Source organism: Symsagittifera roscoffensis, chromosome 10, assembly GCF_963678635.1.
Source record: "Symsagittifera roscoffensis chromosome 10, txSymRosc1.1, whole genome shotgun sequence".
NCBI classification, from domain to species: Eukaryota; Metazoa; Xenacoelomorpha; order Acoela; family Convolutidae; genus Symsagittifera; species Symsagittifera roscoffensis.
The window spans coordinates 16,703,235-16,728,122 of NC_087071.1; the positions used below are offsets into that span (position 1 = coordinate 16,703,235).

Sequence of the window (24,888 nt, forward strand, 5' to 3'; positions counted from 1 at the left end):
TACTCCCTTGCGGGACACCGCTGGTAACTTGTATTGGTGACGAGTTTACTCCATTTATACGCACGACTTGTACTCGATTTGTCAAGTATGATTCGATTAGTTTCAGTAGCTTGTTTCTGATTCTCTTTACAGATTCTCTTTCAAACAATGTCTGGAATATTAAACTAAATTAAAACAAATAGAACTAGCAAAAACGGAAATCACGCCACGTATTTGTATTTGTACATATTGGATTGTTTCTCAATTCACTCACCTAAAATTATTATTATTATTATTATTATGATTATTATAGGTAGAAAAGAATTCGTTTTTGAGACCTATTTTGTCTGTGAAATTAACGCTCTTTGAAGATTTGACGTCAGCCAGTCTTTATTAGGGACTTTTTCTAGTTTCAGTGATTATCAGTGATTTAGCCTAATTGTTGTGATAAACTTATTAAATAGTTTTATATACTGAATGGTCGGGAACTGCTGATCACACGGGCCTTCTACTCACACGGTCTACCAGCTTCTGCTCTCTTTGGATCTGGTCACCTCTGCAGTGGAACTTCTCCCTGGCGTCTCTGGGGTTACATCAGTCATCACGTCTCTCGGGTGAGATTGTTCCATTAGTTATTTGCTTACTCGTTTATAAATGCGTTCTCGTGTGAACTCAACTACTACAGCCCCCTGTGGGAGCTGTCAAAAAGATGTGAAATCAAAAGGAATTCTCTGCTCTCGATGCAGCAACTGGCACCATGAGACTTGTGTTGGTTTATCAAATGATATGTATAAGCTTCTTGGAGATATCCGAGGTTGCTTATGGATTTGCGATACTTGTTTACCTATAGCTGAACACCTTGTTAAGCAGCAATCACCAGACCGTGATTTTATTCACCGCACTATTAACGAAGCAATCGCCCCTCTTCAGTCCTCGATACAGTGTCTCACTACCAGTGAGAATCCTTCCGAGAACATAGTCAAATCAGCTGTTAAGGAGACTCTTGACTCTATAAGGATTCCTGCAGCCACTCAAGTGACTAAAGAGCATTCCTTCGAGTTGCGAATCAACGGCATTCCCGAAACTGATGGGAGCAATTCCGCGAAACAGTCAAACGACGAACAACAGCTGATTACTATCTTAAAGCACCTTGGCGAACCAGGCGACGAAAACGTGGTATCTGCACGTCGTATGGGGCGTCCACAGTCAACGGATACGACTCCCAAACGGGCTCGAACGCTGCTTGTGAGGTTTCGAAGCGAATGGACAATTCGAAAACTGCTCAACAGGTCGAGTGATCTGAAGTCATTTGCATTCCCTGTGTACATATCAAGAATGCTTTCTCCAGCCGATCATGTGATCGAATCCAAACTTCTTGCCAAGCGCCGGGAACTCATCAACAACGATGTTCTTCCAGGTAATCTGAAAATACGAAACCTGAAGCTTTACAATGACGGAGTTGAAGTCAAGATCTGACAACCAAATCGCGTTGAAATTTTATCTGCAATGCTATACAATTGCCAATCTCTCCTCTCATTTGTGCGGCGCCGGAAACTTTGTAACTATTTAAGTATTCACCAACCAACGTTGGTCTGCATCACGGAATCCTGGTTAACAAGTGACGTGCATTCTTCCGAACTTCTGCCAACTGCTACCTATTCAATTTTGTCTCGTTCTGACAGACAAGTTGGCCAACACGGTGGCGTGTTTATTGCTTGCCACAGTTCCTGTCCCTTCCCAGTAATTGATATCACAGACCATATGTTTGACTTTTCGTGTGCATGTGTAGTTTTATCCGCAGATCAGTCTTGTCTTATATTGCTGGTCTACAGTCCCCCTCGATCCTCTGCTTACTGTCTGGACGCGAGCAGTATAGTACATTGTGTTGAAAGTATGTATCATCGCTTTACTATGATCTGTGAGTCGCACAACATTCCATCTCAAGCTAGGGCTGTTGTCGTGCTAGGTGATTTTAATTTACCTGATATTTGTTGGCACACTCTATCAGCTTCATGTGGCCACTCTGAGTCACTGCTGCATTTCTTTGATTCCTACAATTTGCAACAGGTGATCGAAACACCCACACACGCGGCTGGCAACATCTTGGACCTTGTTCTATCGTCTCCAGGTGCTGTTGTTAACTCGTATGTTGATCAAGCATCCGTAATATCTGATCATCTGCCGATACATGCAGAAATTTCTCTTCGGAGCAATAGCTGCCTCAAACACGGTCAAATCCCGGTTTATTCAAAGTGCTCGTTCCGAGAGAACATGTTTTGGGAACACTCTGCTTTCCTAAGTGATTATGTCGCATGGAACGCCCCTTTAAATATTTGTTACGATACTTGGTATCAGTTGCTACAATATCCCACAAATTTGTCGCTTACTGTGAAGAGGATTAGGAGACAGTTGCTACCATACTACTATTCTTCGCACACAGTGCATCTTCTCAATCGCAAATCAACCGTTCAAAGACGTTTGATAAAGAACTGGAACCTCCGTGATGCATGTTTGCTGCGGACTTTAGGCGCTGAAGCAGATCAGTCTATTGTGATGGATGAATCTGTTCTATTTATGTCTCTAAACCACACACAGGCATGCTTCAAGTTTCTTCGCACAATGAGGAAAACTACCCTTCCTAGCACTATTAACTGGAATTCGCTAGTGGCATGTTCGGACAGTGAACGAGCCAACCTTTTTAACTTGTATTTTTCATCCGTTTTTAGTGAAGTCTCTGACCATATCCCGATTCCTTTTAATTCCGATCCGACCACTCGTTTGGTTGACATTTCGATATCAATTGACATCGTTGAAAGGATGTTGGCCTCTGTTGACGACAGCTGTTCTTTTGCTTACGACAGAATACCTCCGTTCATTCTTCGCAGTCAAGCCCGATTGCTTGCCACCCCAGTGTTTTTCTTGTTTCTTTCTGTACTCCATTCGGGTACCTGGCCTCATATGTGGAAAACTTCTGTTGTTACTCCTATTCTGAAGAAAGGGAATGCGATGCACGCCTCGAATTATCGTCCAATAAGCATTCTCCCAAAGTTGTCGCTTATTTTAGAACGTTTAATTTTTAACTTTATCTACCCAAAAGTCCGCCATCAAATTAATAGAAATCAACACGGTTTTATGTCTAGACGCTCAACTGCGACACAACTTGTTTGCTTCCTTGACAAATTGTATTGGGCAAACGAACGGAACGAACCCTTTCATGTAGTTTACTTCGATATACAGAAAGCATTTGATACCGTACCTCATTCTTTGCTCATCAGCAAACTCTCAAGATATGGATTTGATTATATGTTTCTGGCGCTTTTCAGCAGCTATCTTGAGAACAGACGTCAAGTTGTACGGGTAAACCAAACCTTATCGAACCCTTGTTATGTTCCTAGTGGCGTTCCTCAGGGCAGTGTTATTGGTCCACTGTTGTTTGTTTTGTTTATAAATGACCTTCCTGGTTGTTTAACATCGTCCACCTGTTATCTATTTGCCGACGATAGCAAAATATTGAACAATGACGTTGATCAACTCCAACTTGATATTGATTCGATGGTAACGTGGTCACAAGCGAATGGACTTCGTTTTCATCCCGATAAGACTCGCTTGATCTCATCAAGGGAATCCAATCCTGCAGTTACGATTGGAAATGCGCCGATATGTAATGCGGCTACTGTTTGTGACCTGGGTGTTACTATTTCGAGTAACCTCACGTGGATAATACACGTTCGAAACAAACTGGCAAAAGGCATGGCAATGCTGTATCTGATGCGTGGCGCTATTTCATACCATGCAAACGCCCGTACAAAGACCCAACTCATCGAGTCAACTGTATACCCTGTGGTTATGTACTGTTCTCCGGCGTGGCGACCAAATATCACGTCCCTACGTAAGCTAATGAAGTTTCAGCACCGCTGCCTGAAATGGTCAACAGGTTGTCCAGACTTCAAGTTTGCTCTCTTGTCACAGCGTCAGCTTCCATTCTGCTACCAACTCATATACAACGATGCCGTCTTTTTGTGGAAAATCCTGAACGACAAAACCGATATCGATGCCCTTGAGTACGTCTCTTACTCTGATGTCGACCGGGCCGCTCGTGGTTCTACAAGAAGGCCTTTCCTTGTTAGCCGACATGGTAAAGCTAGGACTGAAGACAACTTCTTCACCAGAGCAACAACTCTTGCTAATGACCTTCACTCGATTTCGATTGACATCAACTGCCCTCTGAAGTCGTTCAAATCCTCGCTTTTTAAATACCTGCTTTATCGAACCACAACTTTAAACATGTGCTCGTCTTGTTCGTTTTTTGTTAAATGTAGATGTTCTTCTTGTCGAGTGTAACCCTAGCTACGTTTTAAATTTTGTGTATCGTCGGTCAGTTCTCCGCGTATGGCAGAGACTGTCTTGTTTTCAGCTGTTCCCGTCCCCTCAGCCTTATGTTTTAATGCAATTATTTGTATAAAATAATAAAGTCTTTTACTACTACTACTACTATTACAATGTTTTTTTTTGGTCAGCGATGTCGCTCATTGTTGCCATAAATTTGTTAAACTGTAACTGGCACATTTATTGTATCGCGATTGGTGCAAAGATACGCTTAGCATGTCTGATGCCGACTGCTCAGCTTTTCAATGACCGCATCTTCGCGATTTAGCCACTGTATAAGAATTGACATAAAAGTATTGTCTTATAAATATCTTAGCTCTAAATTTTTAAATTTAGATCTGAAATGACAATAGATGGAAGCGACGATAGCTCAGATGTATTGATTGCTCTCAATGCCGTATCTTTTTTACTAGACTGTGACAGTTTTGTGCGAGATGACACAATAATTGAAAAGTTTGTTGTTGCATTTCAAGACCTCACAGCGTACAGTTTGCTCAGTATAGCAGGAAAATTTCAACAAAAATTGCAAATGACCGAATTTTCATTCGCAGTTTTGCCCGGATCAATTCAAAGAATGTACCTCAAATTGTTGTTGTCGATACTTAAATGTAATGAAAACTGGCCTCTGCGAATTTTCAAGAAACTGATAAGTAGTCCGCTCCAAGACAGCTGCAAAGAAGTTTTTCTTGATTTATTCATTTTTGTATTAGATTCAGAGAATTCAGAGTTGATTCAATTTATTGAAGCCAAGGAAGTACTTCTCTGGTTCAAGAGCCGAAATATATACCTTCGTCAAAAGCTTGCACATTTCTTAAGCTGCTTAAGGTCAAAACATCTGTTAATTTTCCAAGACATACTAAATTTTACAGGTGCATTCTTTATAGGTCGACTAAAATGAAAGCAAGCATCATCTCCATCAGTTTAGTTTCAAATCCTCCGCAGAGAACTCTAAAATTGAAGCAAAATATTTAACCACGATTTTCTGAATCTTCATGCTTGAAAAATGTTTCACTTTTTTAACCCTGCGATTAGCAAGGGTATTGCAATCGGGTACTAGATTTTTCCCCGTCAACAACTTTGTTCTCTGGACTCATCTTTACCTTCTTTCATAATGTATTCAAATTTAGCTTTCCCGGCCAACTTTGCCTGGAGGTAACGAATATACCTGGGATGCCATTTATTTGTCTGCTTATCTGTTGACGGCTCAAATGTCCTATCTTGGACGAATTTTTTGTATATTTCGTTTTTCACATTTTTCAAAAATTGTTGTTTTTCTTGAAACTTCTGATGATTTTCAAAAGAAGGATTTCAATTGAAAGGCCACCCAGTCCCCTGAGTCCCTAAATACTCCTCTAGAGTCTTTTTTTTACTTGACCTCTCTGTCTACGGCCTTCGAAATGTGTGGGAGACTATTTGAATCATATTTTGATTTTTTCTACTTTTTCTCGAAAACTACCGCTCTCAAATATGAGTTTTTGTTTTCAATGAATAGAACTGTTTTGAAAAGCTTCCCTGCCTTGGTGGCTACACCCAAGTTTTTTTGATTTTGATTTTTGACTTTTTGATTTTTGACCGTTTTTATTATTATTATTATTGGGTAGTGGGAAGCATTTCTGTTGTAGTGAACACTCGCAAAAAAATTTACACAAGAAGGGAAATATTCTGTCGCTCCGAAAAAGTCAATTTTTCGATTTGACCGTTTTTTGAGTTTTTGATTTTTCTCTCCCACGTCTGAGATTTGCCCAGTTTGTTCAAAAAAAGATTATGGCCTTCAAGCAATTCAAAGTTTTGCAAAAGCTACCCGGCCAATTCTCAGGTTGAATTTAATCTCAAAGTCGGTTTTGGGAATCTTCTCTGCTTAAGCCCCCATAACCTGCTTTTTGCAGAAACACGTTGAGGATTTTGGAAAGTCTTTTGAACGTTTTTTTTTTTACAAACTTTTTGAATTTTTGTAAAATTTACCATCAAATCTGTGATGAAAAGTTCATTTGAAAGGATTGCGATAGTTGATCCTGCAGAAGCGTCGACTTCTTGATTTTTTATAAGATAAATATTATCTCCTTGGGAAAATTGATTATCTCAAAAAAAAATTTTAGTCTTACTTATTTTAGTAAAGAACAACTAATGTGTAGGCAAAATCCAACTTTTAAACACTTTTTTTGTGCCGGATTAGTATAGCAATTTTATTCAGTATCAAACACGTACCCCTGGCTTTAGCTGGGCACCTATGTGGTTCACCTAATTTTTCAACAAGTCTATTTTGTTTTCTCTTAGATTTTTTTATATGTGTGTTGTATCGCAATCGTTGCGAAGCTCCGTTTCGCATCTGTCACAATTTTCTGTGGCGCTCCGGCAGTGATGGTGTCCAGCAATCATGTGATTGCGGTTTCAAATCACACGTCCTCTGCATTTTGCAAGATGAGTTTTTTTAAGTTAGTCATATCTTAATGGGTTCTAGTTATATGAGCTCTTGTCAACCCGAATAAAAAACTTCCGGGTTCGGCTTCTGCATGGATGACAAAAAAAACAAATGAAACCAATTAGCGTGATAAATTTAAACAGAAATCTACAACACAAGTCTAGTCAAATAATAAGAATAGCCTGTCATTTTGTTTCTTGAAACACCTCTTTTTGAAACTCAGAGGTGTTTTCGACCTTAAAATGGACCGGCTTTTGTTGCATTCGAAGATCTGGGCTTGCTTTGCGTAGAGTCTTCAGTCTGAAACCGTTCAATGAATCTTCGTCCCTGATCTTCAGTCATTCGATGAGTATTCAGCCTTACACTAGGCTTGATTTACAGGCGAAGTATTAAAAATTTCTACCTGTCAAGTAAAAGATGCTTTACTAAAAAATTATGAAATGTTTAAAAATTTTCTCATATATCCTTCCGTCATCGATGAGGTTTCTTTGACAGATTTTTGAAGGCAGATTATTTTTCCTCCATTATAATAATGTTTTGAGGTTCGAGTCCATCTAAGTCTGTAATGATATTGTCACTGCTTTCATGGTTGATATTGCCCCACCAGGGCAGGAAATAGTAATTGTGTTTCTATGACAAACACCAAACACTAGGGAGGATCCTAGAATCATGTTGGAGCAATCTTTTATATTGTCAAAGTGGCCGATTTTCCGAAAAGGCTTCTGCCTTTTCTCAATTGAGCAGTTCTTCTCGCTGAGAGCTCGATTCATTTAATTTATCCGCGATGAACGTAGCAATGAAAACGCATTTTGCTGCTGAAAGCTAGTGTAGGTTAAAAGCAGTTTTGAAGCGGTACTTTTTCGATTGTTTTTCTGAGTATGTGTTCAGAAACTCGTCTAAGCTCCATGTTGACCATTCCATTGTCTAGGTGCTAAAACAGAAATTGAACTGCCTCCAAATGAGTTACGATAATTTTGACTGTAGCTTTCAAAAATTATGGTCTCTTTTCAGCTCACTTTTTCTCTGTAGAGAGCAAAGATCTTTCAAATATTCAGGTATATCCTCGCCATGAATTACTTTACACCGTTGATTTAAACACTATAATCACCGTTGATTTAAAACCATTTCGTTCTCTGATAGACAGCCAATGTTATTTGTATTTCAGCACTTTGCATGATTCGTGCTTCTTGATTCCAAATACGAACCGACATGCAGCGTTCTTGTATTTCGAGATCCAGTTAAGTAACACGTTACAGTAATCGTGTCCGCTAAAAATAAGGCTTTTCGCCACTAAGTTTTCATTTCAGGGTTTAAAAACTGTTGTTTGCGGTACCGTTTTTTGAGTTTGAGATAGCAAGCAGTACAGCCAGTTTATATGTCTCTTTAAGTTCAAATTCGTATCTATCTTTACGCCCACAGAAGTATTAAAAGGAACGAGATCGGTTTCCGTGTTTCCCTGAATTATTTTTTCAAGCTCCAGGTTCTTTCTCTTCGACTTGGCGCTCAATATTTGTTTTGACTGATCTTCAATTTCAGCTCATAGAACTTAGTAAATAGTTTTGTTACGATTGTATTAATTTCAAATTTTATTGTTGAATGGCTCGTTTTTCTATCTAGTGATACATATATCAAGGTGTCATCAGTGTAGATTTGGCAAGAGAGACCAAGAGACACTCCTAATGTTTTGAACCGCCCGTCTAGTATATCACTCAAAACTTTGTAGTCTATCGTATCGAAAGCCGCTGATAAGTCTACTCCAAGCACAATTACTAGAGCGTTTTCGTCAAGTTGACATAAAATCTCGTTCATTGTTTTCAACAAGCAGGTTTCTGTTGAATGTTTTCTGCTAAAAGCGGACTGGTTGGTATCTAGAAGCTTATTACATTCTAGAAAAACAGTCAATTGAGAGGTCACAACTCTTTCAATAATCTTGGATACTGTTATTATATTTGCAACTGATCTGTAATTAATGAAAACTTCCGGGTCCCATGACAGTTGTTTTTACAACTAGGATTTTATTGCGTTTGGTAGCAGTGTTCTTTTTTTCAATGCTGTTTTGATGGATGAGGTGGGTAATTCATGAACTTTTTATTTATAAAGGTTATAAGATACTACCTAGCTAGCGGTCTATCTGTGAATGTCTCTATTCGTTTTTCAACCTGTGTATCTAGTTTAGTATTTCATTGGCATTTCACCTGGCTCAGTTCGCTTCGTATTCCCTGTGTGTCAGATTCCAAATCACCAGTAGAATATTATGTTTAAGTAATTTTTGGAGTTAACGTTTTTTCACCTGAGCAAGTGACTTGTAATCAGGGACTATATGTTTTTTACCTCTGAACTCTGCCTAATGAATCACTAGATTTCCCACTTAGTATAGCGGTAAAGAACGTGCTTTTGTATCCCAAGGTCTGAGGTTAGAGAGTCCATGACAAATCTTGTTTTTTCAATTTTCGTGGAAATTTCTTGTGAAATGTCGGTCTTGTGCTTGTCCAATGTCGAAAATTTTAGAAATGTCGGTCTTTTTTGTATCTAAGTTGAAATTAAAGTGCTACTCTCGGTGCAAATGGGTAAGCTTCATGAGCAGTCTTATGCCAAGTGCTTTGACATTTGATTATGAATAAGCCCACACAGTTGATGCTTTTTTATTCCATCAATTGAACCGAAAGTAGCTATTTGCTTCATATAACAGTATAATTAAATCTCATTGTGGAAATTGCCTACGTCGAATTTGTTCGCGAGATTTTTGAAATTCATAATTTGTACGCCATTTGATGTAATACATTCTAATTTAATACATGCAAAGTTAATTGGCTTATTACATTCCAAATTATTACATGAAAAATTTGAATTTCTCTGCTTTTAAAGCTCCTGATTTTTTGCCGCTTTCTCGCTCGTGTTTGCGAAGTTTCAGCTTCGCCTCTATGTCTAAAATTGAAAAATCTGATATTGTTTAGATTCCGATTTTTGCTTTAATTGTATGTTGTGTTGGCCACCTGATATTGTCGGGTGAAGAAGGGCAAAATCCGATTTTTTTGGGTCTCACAGGTGTTTCGATTCAACGGCTGTCTACCCCTGTATTATCGTCTTAATTTTCGCTCGATAAGTGACTCTGAGTGCTTGTTTAAAACTGATTAATCTGATTTTGACATGTTTTACTCAAATTGTTAAAATTTTGAAACTGCTGTAGATAATTATAACGACTTTGGAGCTACTGTCTCCTTTCTCTCCTTGCGGCGCAGAAACATTGGTCAAAAATCGATATAATCCTAGATCCCCCCAGTGGAACACAGGGATAAACTAGAAAAAAAAATCACAGTTGACCATGTAATAAAATTAAAAATATAATATTTCAACTCAGCCGATGGTTGCAAGTTATTTCGAAACCATTATTTTCAATACCAACTTTTGAGATAGAGATCAATAATACTAAAAGATAACAAATTCTGTTAAGCGCAAATATCTCATCGTCATCAAATCTGTTCATTTTCATAGCATTTTCCTAAAATTGTTTTTATCCTTCAATTTTTTGCGAAGCCATTTTTTTTCTTTTTTATGTTTTACATTATTGTTACGTTTCTTTTTTTAATGATAAACAAGAGGAAGGGTCTGATCCAGGAAGTGAATTTAATACGAAATTATGAGAGCAGTAATTTATGTTCGACCTTTTCATTGCTAATTTAGAGTCAAAAAAGAAGTTCGGCGTATATTTTTTCTGAATTTTTGGTTTTTGAATTTTACGACGCGAAAAGATTTCGTTATTTTGTATCAGTTCAGGTGGAATTAGTTATACGAGCAACGCTTTTTTCTTAAGATTGTTTCACTTAATCAACCAGTCGCAACCATCCTATGTAGTTTAATTTTACCAATTTCAGATAGCATTATCTATATGCTATCTGAAATTGGCAAATAAATTTTATATAAATGTTATTTTTATCTCAAAGCTCAAAAAATTTGATTAGGAAAAAATCTTTTGTTTTTAATATATTCTATATTTTTGAAAACATTGTGGTCAAGTTAACGTGCAAATTATTTTAAGTTATGTCCTTTTAATGTCTAAATAGATACGCATAAATAATTCCCGTTACGCTCTCAGCATCATGAAGAAACTCTTCAAAGCGCGCATGATTTAGTCCAGAACATGGCCAATATCTTTTTAAATTTGAACTCAAGAAGTCGATATCTTCAATGGGGTATAAAAATTTTTTGTTGAAAACTATTATTTCGATCGGCGAAAACTGACCAATAAAAAAACCACACCGAGCATAAATATTCCGTTTTCTTCCGGACCCTAAACCGACAATTGGCTGAGTAGTCTTAAACCAATAAATTATTCACTTGGCCTCACTTTAAAAAATCTATGCGCTTGTGTAGAAACTGATTTTGATTGGAATTTCATGGAAGAAAAGGTTACTTCAGTATTTTTGACTTCAAACGTGGAAAATACTCTCGCAGGGTACCAGGGTTGGTACGCTGATTTAAACAAAAAAAACAACAAAAAATGTTGAATTTAATCATAGAGGAAATAGTGGAACCACCAGTGGGTTCAGGGGGATTGGGGCGGGGATGGTCTCTCCTTTGTACTATTTTGAGATTTCCTTTCGTGGCTGACGGACAATAATTTTTTCTAAAGGCGCCCTTTGGCGCCAATATAGACTAAATTTGATTTTATAAACTAAACGCGATTTTTTGGTCAAGATTTTCCAAAAAGTGCTCAAAGTGCGTTCTTTGACCTTTTTTTTAAAATTTTGCCTGCGGCGCAGAAACATTGGTCAAAAATCGATATAATCTTAGATCCCCCCCCCCCCAGTGGAACTCAGGGATAAACTAGAAAAAAAAATCACAGTCGACCATGTAATAAAATTAAAAATATAATATTTCAACTCAGCCGATTGTTGCAAGTTATTTCAAAACCATTATTTTCAATACCAACTTTTGAGTTAGAGATCAATAATACTAAAAGATAACAAATTCTGTTAAGCGCAAATATCTCATCGTCATCAAATCTGTTCATTTATCTTAGCATTTTCCTAAAATTTATTTAATCCTTCAATTTTTTGCGAAGCCATTTTTTTTCTTTATTATGTTTTACATTATTGTTGCGTTTCTTTTTTTAATGATAAACAAGAGGAAGGGTCTGATCCAGATGGAATTTAATACGAAATTATGAGAGCAGTAATTTATGTTCGACCTTTTTATTGCTAATTTAGAGTCAAAAAAGAAGTTCGGCGTATATTTTTTCTGAATTTTTTGGTTTTTGAATGTTACGACGCGAAAAGATTTCGTAATTTTATATCAGTTCAGGTGGAATTAGTTATACGAGCAACGCTTTTTTCTTAAGATTGTTTCACTTAATCAACCAGTCGCAACCATCCTATGTAGTTTAATTTTACCAATTTCAGATAGCATTATCTCTATGCTATCTGAAATTGGCAAATAAATTTTATATAAATTTTATTTGTATCTCAATTTTATTTTTATATGCTATCTGAAATTGGCAAATAAACTTTATATAAATTTTTTTATCTCATTTTTATTTTTATATGCTATTTGAAATTGGCAAATAAATTTTATATAAATTTTATTTTTGTCTTAATTTTATTTTTATATGCTATCTGAAATTGGCAAATAATTTTTAGATAAGTTATATTTTTTATCTCAAAGCTCAACAAATTTGATTAGGAAAGTAAAAATCAAGTGTGAATTTTGAGTTTATGAACCGGGCCACAAATGGCTATCCAGCTGATACACTATAAACCAATGAAATGCTTGATAATTAATATTAGAACACGCGAGAACGTACTTGAGCTCACCTCGCTTCGATTTGCGAAATACTGCTTCGCCTCTGCATTAGGAGAATTGCCACGGTTAGTTAAAAAAAATACTTAGAAAGTAACACGTCTGAAGTGACGTTATGGATGTAATGCAATAAATCAAAGGAACAACAAAGAGTCAGAATTTAATTTTATTTGGAAAATTTTGTTGATAGTAGATTTCACTTATTTATGTCGTGTGAAACGTGGAACGAGAAGTTTAACGGAAAATTTTGTTGAAGGCCTTTCGAAGCGTATATAATTCGAAGTAATTTTTTATTTAAGGGATTTTCAAGCCATTATTTTGGATTTTTTTTAACATGTTCATTATTTTTTGAAAACATTGTGGTCAAGTTAACGTGACAATTATTTAAAGTTATGTCTTTGAAATGTCTAAATCTTAAAACAAATGCTTCCGACCAAAAAAAAAATATAATTGCAGTGCTTTTAATTTATATTGATTTTTAACAAAAACATGAGCATTTGCGAGTCTTATGGCGTTAAGCTAACAATTGTGTTGCCGGTTTTTATGCTTTGAAACGAATAATAGGAAAAGAAACAATAATGTCAATGTCAGTTCCATGAATATTGATTAGAATCTTTGACTCTGAATCAAACTGAATGCACCTGTACTTTGTCTGCAGAAACTTTTGAGGACTCTGAATTGAACAGCTTGGTTATTTTGCTTGACGTCGATTTGACAGCAGACTCGATGGACGATATTCGTAGCAGGATTTTATCACAGGTTTAGATCATCTGCCTTTTTCTGTTTCCTCATCCCCACTCCAACTCCACCTGAAGTTTTTAGGTTCCTTGTTACCTGGTCCGGTGGCTAAAAAAGTTGGCATGCTGTTTAATTAGGCTATTCCAATTACATATAGTCTGTATACATTACCTTTGTAAACCATTCGTTAAAATATAAAATTGATGCGTATGTGAGGGGGGGGGGGAGAGGAAAAAGGAAAAATAGCCAATCATATGTTCAATATAATTTAGTTGACGAAATAGTTTCCTTTCTACTGTTCAGCAGCACGAACTGCAGAAATTGGCGCACAAAAAGTTTAATGCGTTCAAATTATGTTTTTTTTTCAATGTCACTTTCTTGGGAGCGAATTTAAGTTAATTATAGTAAAAAACATTCGGCATCCACAATAAAACAAATCTTTTCACTTACCACCGATAACTAAGCAAACAACTAAATAAATAAGTAAACAACTAAATCAAGTTTAGAGGCTGAAGATTTTATCATTGCTATTTAAGTTGGTATAACGTCGCTTAGATCTATGCTCAATTAACTTGATACTCATTGGCTGAAAGTTACCACGCAGGAACAACTGATCATCCTCTCTCTCAAACTAGTTGGAACTAGGGGTGGGAAGAAGATTTTCACCACATTCCAAATTATTTTAGCTTAGGTTAAATTCTAAGTGCGTTCGGAGTTGGTTTGTCGTCGTGATTCTGGTGATTAGTTGGGTTGTTTCTACGTTTTCATACATTTTTTAAAATAATTATATCCGCGGGCTTACGGCTAAACGGAATAAAAACTGGTGAAATTATCTTAAGAAGCTAGCGGCGTCAATTATATTAGCTTGAGGTTCATTTAGGTTCCATTGGATCCTAGAATCATTCTCAAACATCCTGAAATATCCACGGATATTGTTCTGAAAGACTATATCAGACGAAGCAGAAGCAAGGCTTGTTTCTACGAATCTCTAGTCGCTTTATTTCATGCTGGGGACAAATCTGTTCAGCAAGAAATTACAAATTACCTGTGCAATAATATATCAGTGCATCAATCAGAAAACAATCAAAAGTTCATTTTGAAAACGCAACCAGTGAGTGCTCTCGTAAAAGTTCTGCCGTATTTGTTTGGAAACGAAGAAGCCCCGAATTGTTTGAAAGTATTGTTAACTCATATTTGGTCGACGGACAAAATTTTTGAGCCAGTTATTTTGCGATTGGATATTTTAACCGCGTTGCCGCTTCATATACAGTTAACTGTACCAGAAGAACTGTTGATTGACAACATGTTTTACTCAGTGGACGAAAATGAGCCGAAAGTGTTTGAAAAGGCGCTCAAATTGTGTTTGCAGAAACACACAGATGATATTGTGGACGTTTGGAATTGCCCAAAAAGTAGGTAAATTGATAAATAATCTATTTTTTTTTGAAATTTTGAAGATCTTGAGGGTTGCTTGAGGGTGAGGCAACATTACCCAGCCCAGAAAAATAACCAAAAAAATTGCATGTAGTTCTTAAGCAGGGGCACAACAGCGGTTCGCCGTGATGAGCTGTACAGCTCGTATGTTGGTCCTATCCCTCGTGGATAAATGATCTTAAAAAAAAAAGATCTGAGTTATTGAGATAATGTTACAAAGCATTGAAAAAGCAGTTTCTCAGTTAAATCAAATTTGAGAAAATTGTTCTACTTTCTATAAAACTAAATCTATTTACCTAATCTTATTCACTGACAATTCGAAGCGCAAGGTTTTCTAAATTTTATGATTGAAAATAATCCACAGTTTTCGATAAATGGTCTAAAAATGAAGAAAATTTGGTCTTGAAAATTTGGACTTGCGAGTTTTAGGTCCAAATAGAGTTTAAATTGAGCACTTCTGGAAAAAATATTACCGTCTGCTGTATTTTATACAAACCATGCCGTTAGCATAGTAACTAAAGGACATCCACTGCTATAGGTGGTAATCAGGGACCATTAGAGTGAAATAATGCCTTGAAAAAATCGTTTTTACGGTAGTAGTTTTATGTATGCGTTTAGAGGTATTTGATTTGGATTGAACTCAGTTTATTTGTTCGTTATTTATGAGGTATACTACTTAATCTTATAAATGTAGGGTAGAAGTCTAGTGGGTACATTGTCTACCTTTGTCTGTCCTTTCTTTGGGGAGCTTTTTTTGCAAAATTAATTATACTAATTAATTCTTTGTTTATTTCTTATCTATAAATTCTAAGATAATTTCATTTCAGGAGATTGTGATTTGATACAACGCATTTTTCTTTAATTCTTGATTTTTTTAAACCAGGGGCTGGTGGGAATAAACGTTAGGCCTCTTATTTAATGCATAAGGATGTTTTATTTTAGTTTTTAGATTTTTTTAGAATTTTAGTTTTACTGTTTTAGAGTTGCTGAGTGTGGAGAAAAATGTGCTTGGGGTTAGCCAATCAGAAGCCTCCCTCAAAGACTGCCTCAGTCATGCCTGTATTAGCACACACTGGGACATGCGAGATTGTGCTACCAACTGTCTGGCGGTTATGATGGAGCGGTGTGCCTGTATATTTATGGAAGAGAGTAAAATGGGGTAACCTTGTTGTGAAACATGCGATAGTTCACCGGTCTTCTGATTTGTTTCAGCGCATTATTTATTAAACACTAAATAGGAGCAAGAAAAGCCGGTTGCTGTGTACCACAGAAAGTTCCTATCCTATTTATTTTACTGATTATAGCTAATAGTAACTCAAAAATATCTTGCAATTTTTGAAGATTTTTCTTTCATTTAAGTTTTCTTTTTTTTTTGGTGGATGTGTGCCAAATAAAGCGACTTTATTTGTAATGATTGATTGCCATTGATTAATTAGGTAAGGCCCGTTTTCGGTAGTAATTGTTTTTTCAAATTTTAAATTTTTATGTATAAATTGTTTTAGTTAGTTCTTGTGTTTTGTCACGATTTAAACATTTTTTTTTACTACAACTGAAAGTTCAGTAATTTGTAAATCTACCAAGTCTAACGTTGTTTTTTTTTACATTTTTTTGCTCCTTTTTACACAAGCAAAGCTTGTTTTCACAAGCAAAGCTTGTGTTATAGTATGAACTCTTTTTTTTCAACCTAAGTCGCAAATATTGTTGCGACACCAATATTAATGCGACAAAATGTGTTCATTTTCAAAGTGTTCCTTTTGATCAAAAACCAGCTAATAAGTACAACCAATGATAAGGATATTAATATAGACTGTTATTGTTCCGACTTTCGTAACGAAAGTAACGGAATATTTGTGCTGAGGTGGGATTTTTTCTTCAGACAAATTTCGATTTTTTAACTAGCCATTTTTGACGCAACTTTTTGATATCAATCGAAAGCTATCGTTGTGCTGAGCTTAAATTTGAAACGATATTTCAACTGTGATCATTTTTCGTAAAGTTATGGGGGTTTAAAGATTGCCATTTTGGCCAATTTGGGACAATTAACGCGCGATGTATTTCGCGCTATTAACGCGTAGTCGGAGATTTAATCCGTCTTAGAAATCATTCCAATTTGGTTGAACGAAGCTTATTTGCCCTTTTTGATTTGTTACAAGGAGCGAAATTTATGCTTTTGTAGTTTATATGCGTGTGGGGGGATGATTTTCATAGAAAAGATTTTCATTTTTTTATTACATTTAATTTGTTAATGATATTTATGTTATTACTGCTCCAAAAACATTAAAAGGCAGTCGGAACATTCAAGGCTTCGCCCTGATACGAGCAGTCTTGTGTTGTTTTCAATTTGCTCAATTTGATTAATCGCGGTATGATTTTTGTTTGATTTTTCCAAAGTTCATTTCACTTTATTAAAAAAGGAGATAGAACTCCACTATCGAACTGCAAAATTTTTAAGACAAAATTATGAATAACTCAACGTTAGAGGTCCTTAGTTTCAATATGTAATTGCGCTAATTTTTTTGCTATTGAGAGCTTAGTTTCTCTACAGACGTTTTTGTTTTTTCTTGATTGTTAATTTCTTTTTGCCGCGTTTTGCTTGTGTTTGCGAAGTGCTGCTTCGACTGTGTCTTAACTTTTTCAAACTAAGCTTGCCTATCGCTGTTGATCGCAGCCTTTTGAACAAGAAGTAGGTCCTACGGAACTATCGTGTATTTCACTTCTAGGTCCAATCACAATATACTGACAGATATATCGAATATGATTCTAATTTTGATGAAAGATTCAACTGTTTACGTGCTGGGATCTGTGTGCAAACTCATCCAAATCACATGCGAAAACGATATAAATGACTGTCTGTCTGAGACTTATGCGGAAGAGTTTTTCAACCATTGTTCATGCTTTTGCGATGACGTAATCCACAGTGAGATGATGCAATTGATGGAGAATTGTAGCATAATGAGAAAGTATGTGAGCAAAGAAGTATTCATGCGTACCTTGGAATCAGATTTATGCAGGTACGAAATGGCTTAATGTTTCAGCTAGTTTTCTGTTGTTGTTTTTTGAAAGCCAATTGAGGTTTGCAGCTATGTTATTTAAAGAAAAATCGTAGGCATGGCATTTGAGGGGTCGAATTTTGAGGTACTGATTGTTTTACAAAACGGAGAGAAAATCCCAAGGTTTTGGAGATTTAAAAGATTTGGCAACAGGCTGCGGATCAACTGATCGCCAGTCTATACCCCATTCTCTCATGGTTTTTTTCAAGGGGGTAGATATTAATTATTAATTATGAGCAATTTGAAGGTTTCAACTGAATCCAAATCTGCTTTCAGCTATCAGACAAAGTCACTGGCCGCGAAGCTTCTCTGCATATCTGCGAATGATAATCAGACTGCTGATTCTCAGCTTAAGACTGAGAGCGAAAAAAAGCAATTGTTAACTTCAGATGGTAAAAAGTTGGTGGTCCCTGATTGGCTGGAGAAATTTCTAAGTGACTCATCAAGTGACAGAATGCTAGTTCATCACATTGAGGTATGGAGTAAATGCAAGAGCTTCAAGCAAAATTTAATTTACAAAGGAATGGAGCCAGTAGCGCAGTAGCGGTTTGATGACATCCTAGAAAAGTAATTTTTGCTATCATGAAAAAATCAATTTGAGACCTGATGCGCAGCGTTTCACTTCAAGAAATTCTGGCTCGGCTCTTTTCCAGTTCCCCCCTTCATTTTTTTCTGAAATTCATTACATGAAAGTCTTTTTAAAATAATTTTTAATGTTATAAACTGCATTAAAACGTGTCAGCGTGAACAGCTGAAAAGATTTTCACAACATTTCTATTATGAAAATTGCCGTGTGAACAATTTTTGAACATCTCTTTTTGTAATTTAACAAAGGGGGGAACTGGAAAAGAGCCTCTGGCTCTTTGTCAACCCTTAGTTGAAAATTTGCTAATTCAGTTATTGATCACATTGTCCTTTTGCAACGCTGCGTGGACCATTTAAAAAATCCAAAAAAGTTCGGTCAACTTGCACAACCCTGAGAAATCTTCCGGTTCCATGGTTATGGAATTTGGCTGCAGGATAAAAGTCAGCTTTTCTCCAGCACCTTATATAAACTTAAGTTTTAAGTTTTTTGGTATAATGTGTGGTTTCACACAGTGGCGGATCTAGAACTTTCTCGAGGGGGTGGGGGGGGGTGAGGATTTTTGGGCATTTTTTTGATAAATTTTGACTTTAAAATTGCGTTTTTTTGGCACGTGCTCCCCCTCAAAATTAGTATATATTGGCGCCGAAGGAGCCATTAGAAAAATTTTACGGTCTGTCACCAAAAATGGATATCTAAAATAGTACAAAAGGGGGACGCTTTGGGTCGGCAGGAGGTCTAATCCCCGAGGGGGGGGGGGGGGGGGACTGGTTCCCCCCCTAAATTCGCCTCTGGTTTCACAAATTAGCCATGAGGACCAAATATGTTTGTAGTAGCCGACCAAGTCTAACGACCAAATTTCACAACAGTGGGAAAGTTTGCTTGTAATCGGAACAAAAAGCCCGAAGGTTGAATTTCTAGGTTTTAATAATAATAAAAGTTGTGGTAATAATAACACCTGTCTAAGGATAGTCAATTTCTGTACCTTCCCCTTTCTGAACTTCATTTTTTGTCTGTTTTTTTTTCAGGTTGCGATCGGAAGGCGGACTGAAGAAGTTGTTAGTGAACAAGAGCGGAAGTGGACTTCATTCATTCATGTATGTGAACAAGTAATGGCCGAATCACAAGCTGTTCACGTCGCCATGGATTGCTATTAGAGTTTCGATTCGATAATTTGTCTGTCAGTCGTACTAAAATATGATTCTCTTCAGATAGTTGCGCTGTGATTGGTTTCCTTATATAAATTAATTCAGGGTCATTTTTGTTGTGTTATGAGTTGCATATTGATTGCAGTCTGAAAATATGCGAGAATTGCTGCTTAATAATGAATATGAAAAATACAGTTTCATTGGATTTTGGTTTTGAACGTTGAAGTAAGCGGAATGATAGATTCAAAGTGCTAAGCAAGTAGCAAAATAAGGGTTTCTCAAAAATCAGTCTATAGTTGTTTAAGTGTTTCTTGACGGAATTTAGTTTCATACAGGTCCGCAATTTTCCCTATTCTTTGGAATGTTGCTCGAATCGAAACAAGACCGTGTATATTTTGAATAAATAGGGTGAGTTTAATCGTATTTAAGGATTGCGTTTCTTTCTCAACGATCTTGCTTGTAAGTCAGCTACTATAATTTTTGTAGTAAAGTCAGCTTCTAGAATTTTTGTAGTATAGTCAGCTACTAGATGTTTTTCTTACAGTTGGCTCATTTCAAGTCAAGTATCTTGTCCCGAAAGATTTTGAATTTCCTACGTTGTTAGCAATTTTGCAACGTTTTCGGCAAGGCTCTATCTTAGTTGTTTTCTCATTTAACTGTTTCCATTTTTTAGAAACAGCATTTGAAGTTTTTTTAAAAAAAATAGAGACCGTTTTAGTGTCAATTTTCAGTGTTTTTCAGTTAATCTATACAGTATAGAAAATCAGTTTCTTGTTATCGGGAACAAATTTTCTTGAAAAATTTTTATAAGGATTTTTTTGTGCTGTAATTACTATTTTATGTAATTGCAAGTATTATTGATTTTCTCATGTAATTTTGCTTACCCCTGCTCGCATATTTTTTCCATTTTTGTTTCATTTGAAAGTTTCCTTCGGTCCACATGATTTATCAAAGTTTTGGTGGTGTCAATGTCTTATAGTATTTGTCTATGTTTTCGGCTCAATGGTCGTCTTCCCACTTATTGTCGGCTTAGCAGACGCTCGATAAATGGTAACGGCGTATTTAATGGTGGTATTTGTGTTACCGGCTGTTTTTCTGTTATTGAATTTTTCATTTGTTCCAAAAAAATGTTTTTTCAATACTTTTTCTTCGACTTAGTTCTTTCCGTCTCTTAGTTGTCACCGTCCGGCGTGTGAAAGGTTGCAACTCTAAATGTTTTTGTGCACAATTTTTTCTGATTGTTTTGCATTTTCAAGTAAGTTTTTTTGACGTAGTTGAAAGCTAAAGGAATTTTTTTCTAATTTCAGTGATTTGCAATTGTTGTCAAATCGTAAAATAGGTTTTCCTGGCAAACAACTCAAAAGTATGTTTTTTCTGCTAACCAAATTTAAACCAAGCTCAAAAAAATTCAGGAATGGTCCATTTCTGGAATGACAAGAATCCTTGTGCAGGAACTGATGTTTTTTACAGAGTTTTGTTTTCTATAGCGAACTAACGAAAAACTTCAACTCATCTCTGTATTCGAAATTTGAATTGGACATTTAACATCAAAGGAAGAGTTAGTTTTCTTGCTCTTTTACATTAGTTGAAAATTGTAGTTTTTTTACCTGACCTGTTTGATGTTTTTTTTTGCTGTGAATTTTACCATTTTTTGCAACCAATATGTACGAAGGTTCTGTACTAGCGATCACATTGTGTACCATTGATTAGGTTGTGTATCCACGATTATTTGTCATTTTTAAGTATACTTGAAATCGGGAACCAGATTTTTTTTCCGTAAACAACATTTTACAAATCGTAAAAAATAATGTGCAGTTACTTATACCTTGAGGCTCCCGACATGCTCAGTTTTAACGAATCATGAACTTAGTGAATATTTTTTCATAGGTTTTTTTGATTTTTTTTTGTTAAGAAAAGTCTAAAATTTGTTCACGATAAAGTTTGATTTTTTGCGGTTTGACGTTTGGTTACTTTTTCGTCGTATGAAGTTTAATTTATTTTTATAGGTTCAGTTCATTTCTTTTGTTGAAAGGGAGGCAAAATCAACTATCGTGAACAGTGAACATCAAAAGTGAAAAGGTCACAAAAAACGTGATCGACTTCTAGTTTCGTGTCACAAAAAAAAACGTTATTCTCCTAAGTGGATTCCAATTTTCAGATTTACCAGCGTGATAATAAATTTACGTATCGATCAAGTTTTCTCAAATTGGGTTAATTTTATCAAAAAGTACAATTCATAATTTTTTCCTCAAATTCAAAGAGCTTCAAGGTAGTTATTTTTTCTTTAAATTTCGAAACACGATGTTTTTCTTTCAAAAAACAAGTTATTTTTTTCCCGTTTACTTGCGTTCATGATTCTTTTCCAACTGTCTGCTGACTATATTTTGAAAAGGTGAAACCACTGTCATTTAGGTAGTAATTAGATTGAGCTCAATTTAAGTAGTATTTTTTCGTTTTCGTCCCTATATCCGTCGATTCATTTATCTTTTTTTAGCTTACCTCGCCAATCATGGGTTTTTGTTTCGATCTAAACTGTTTGCCCCTCAGTCATGATTTAATGCTTTTCTAAGGCTATTTATAAACATTATCCGATACAAACCTGAAGTTTTTATAGATTTAGTTTTTCAATTTTTTTAATGATAGTTTTAGGAGTCGATGAACTTAGTTCAGGCTCTGTTAAAGTTCGTTATGATTTTTTGTTTTCTTTTCAAATCAGGAAATTTTTCTGTTGGCTTGTTGTTGTTGTTGTTAGCCCACGCGGGTCGGGTTGGGCTCTTCTGTCTCCAGGTCAAGGAACTTAGCAACCTCTACCGGCCGAAACCACAGGTCTGCTGGGGTGAGTGGGGAGGGGTTTTGGGAGCAGTTGAAAAGGTGACATGTTGTGTGGGGGGCAAGGGAACAGGTTGGGCAAAGGTGGGAGATGGAGCTGTCGAGGCGGGATAGGTAAGTGTTAAGGAGCCGGCTGTAGCCAGACCGGAGTTGGGAGAGCTTACAGCGCGTGGGACGTGGGAGAGATTTTTCAGAGGGGTCAATCTTTGGGGGAGGGATACAAATAACTTTAGACGGAGGGGTTTCGGCTAGGAACTTGGTTACAAGGGAGGTATGGTTGTCTTTTAAAATTGGTTTGTAGTAGTTAAAAATAAAAGTGGAGACTTCGTCTCGGTCGTCCAGAATTAGAGGGTGGTTTGCGTAGACTGAAAAGTCGGTTAAAATTTTCTGGGTGTCTTCTTTGAAGCAGCTTATAATTGAGGGTCGAAGTAGACGGGGAGGAGGGGGATGTGAATGTATAAAATTACTGGGATGGTGGGAACGATAGGTAGAGATAAAAAATTGAGATGACAGAAGGGTATGGTGGTCTTTGACCGTTAGGATTTCAGATTCACTGTGCAGGTGGGCAGTGGAATTCATTAGATTTGATCCAGTAACAACGCGAAGGGATTGGTTTTGGGAAACCTGCAGGCAATTTATGGAGGTGTTACTTGATGCGTGGGACCATGCGGGGGCTGCATAGTCAAGTATGGGGCGAATTAAAGCTTTAAAAGTTAGGAGGAGGGTTTCTTTGGAGTGACCCCAGGTTGATCCTGCTAATGCCTTCAGGATTCCGATCCTGCGTCTGGCCTTTTCAGCGGATTGTTTGCAGTGAGTGGCAAAACAAAGTGTTGGATCAAATGCAACCCTAAGATTGTTGGATTTTTGTTTAGGGGTAGCGCCTCGTTATTTAAAAGAACACTAGGTGTTTTATTAAATTCTTTGTTATAAGAGGAGAAAAGTGTAACTGATCCTTTAGAGGACGCGAAACTTAGTTTGCGTGAGGTGAAAAAATCGTAGAGCCTTTTTAGGTAGCTATTGATGGAGTTTGAGGCGATATCAATATTGGAACTGCTTGCGAAGGGGTGGAAATCGTCTGCATACGAAACAAGGTTTACATTATCGGGAGGTGGCGGTGCATCATGGACATAAAAATTGAAGAGTGTGGGTGATAAAACAGAACCTTGGGGTACGCCACAGTGGATTATTCGATGGGGGGATGTGTGTTCACGGAATGAGGTGGCAGCCTGTCGACCATTAAGGTAATTACTTAGCCAGCGGACTAGACTTCTTGGGAGGGGAGTGTCATGAACGAGTTCCACAAGTGAGCGATGACACACCATGTCGAAAGCCTTAGATAAGTCAAGTGTGGCCAGTACCGTACGTTTAGGGGGGCGATTTTGGTTAAAACCGTCTGAAATGTAAAATTCGAGAGTGGAGAGAGCTGTGGTGGTGGAGTGAAAAGGGCGGAAGCCGTGTTGGTGTTTGGCGTTGGGGAGATGTTTGGTAAAGATGGGGTGAACGAGCCTCTCCAGAATTTTAACTGCTGGGCAGAGTAAGGATATAGGTCTGTAAGATGTTGATTGTTTAAGATCCTTATTGGGCTTTGGAAGCGGTGCAATTTGTGAATTTTTCCAAATTTGGGGGATAATGTTTTCGGACAAAGAGATATTAAAAAGGTATGTTAAGTATTGAGTAGCAAGTCGGCCGAGATGTTTAAGATGTATATTACAAAGGCCGTCGGGACCTAGCGCTCGCGATGGTTTGCTGTCTGCAATGGCTTGTTTAGTATTTTCAGGGGTAAAAATTGGGCTGTCTGACAGCGGTAGTTTGGCAATTTTTCTTCTCGTTATACGAAGGAGTTTGTCAGAGGCGTGGGGTCTGGCATTGGTGAATTGTTTGTTAAAAGAGCTGGTAATATCACGAGGTGAGTGTATGGGTTTAGAACCAAAAGTAATGGGGTGTCTTCCTGCCACGGGCTTAGATCCATTTAAGGAGCGTACCACTTTCCAGAACTTTCTGGCACCAGTGCGGTAGTCGCAAGTCCGGAGGAATTCTCGCCATTTATTTTCTTTGTCCTTTGCTGTCTGTTTCATGAGTCTACAGTTCAGTTGGGATATGACTTCTGGGGGGAGATTTTGTTGTCGGCTTAAATCTCTTTCGGCGGCAAGGGCAGTGGACTCGGGGGAAAGAGAGGGAGTGAAGTGGCGAATACGGCCAGCGGGGATGTGGTGGCGTGCTGCCCTGAGCACCAGGTCCCTCAAGAATTTCTCTCCGGCGGCAACTCCGGAAGGTGGAACCGCTGAAAAGAAACCCTCCTCAATTTCCTCTGTGAATTTGATCCAATCTGCTTTTAAAAAATTTATAAAAGTCCTTTTAGGTGAAAAATTTATAAAATCATCCAAGGGTAGTTCTAGAAGAATGGGTAGGTGATCTGATCCTAGAGATTTAATTGGGGTCCATGTTGTGGAGAGTAAGAGCGATTGGGATGCGAGGGAAATATCTGGTGACGAGAGTTGGTTTTCTTAGTTAAAAGGGACTCTGGTT

General features: G+C 37.0%; 3 protein-coding genes across 6 annotated transcripts in view; all 3 read left to right on the forward strand.

Annotated features, from left to right (window-relative positions):
- The window catches only part of LOC134855167 (GTP-binding protein 1-like), a 152,146-nt gene that overhangs the window by 39,599 nt on the left and 87,659 nt on the right, over positions 1–24,888 (forward strand). The gene's annotated exons all lie outside the window — the stretch shown is intronic.
- The window catches only part of LOC134855172 (charged multivesicular body protein 6-A-like), a 49,877-nt gene continuing 25,409 nt past the window's right edge, over positions 421–24,888 (forward strand). Inside the window, exon 1 of the mRNA XM_063871598.1 lies at positions 421–441. The gene's annotated coding sequence lies outside the window, so the exon portion shown is untranslated. The remainder of the gene's footprint in view (positions 442–24,888) is intronic.
- On the forward strand, positions 427–19,740 carry LOC134855168 (uncharacterized). Of its 3 annotated transcripts, XM_063871589.1 has the most exons (8): positions 427–440; positions 4,699–5,234; positions 13,239–13,339; positions 14,199–14,730; positions 15,734–15,911; positions 17,473–17,763; positions 18,079–18,277; positions 19,414–19,740. In XM_063871589.1, the coding sequence occupies exons 2-8, from the start codon at positions 4,709–4,711 to the stop codon at positions 19,540–19,542; spliced, it is 1,956 nt and encodes a 651-aa protein (XP_063727659.1). In that variant the 5' UTR covers positions 427–440; positions 4,699–4,708; the 3' UTR covers positions 19,543–19,740. The 3 variants fall into 3 exon arrangements, with proteins under 3 accessions (XP_063727659.1, XP_063727660.1, XP_063727661.1); XM_063871590.1 differs by lacking the exon at positions 427–440 and having other exon boundaries at positions 4,704–4,818; XM_063871591.1 differs by lacking the exons at positions 427–440; positions 4,699–5,234; positions 13,239–13,339 and having other exon boundaries at positions 14,632–14,734.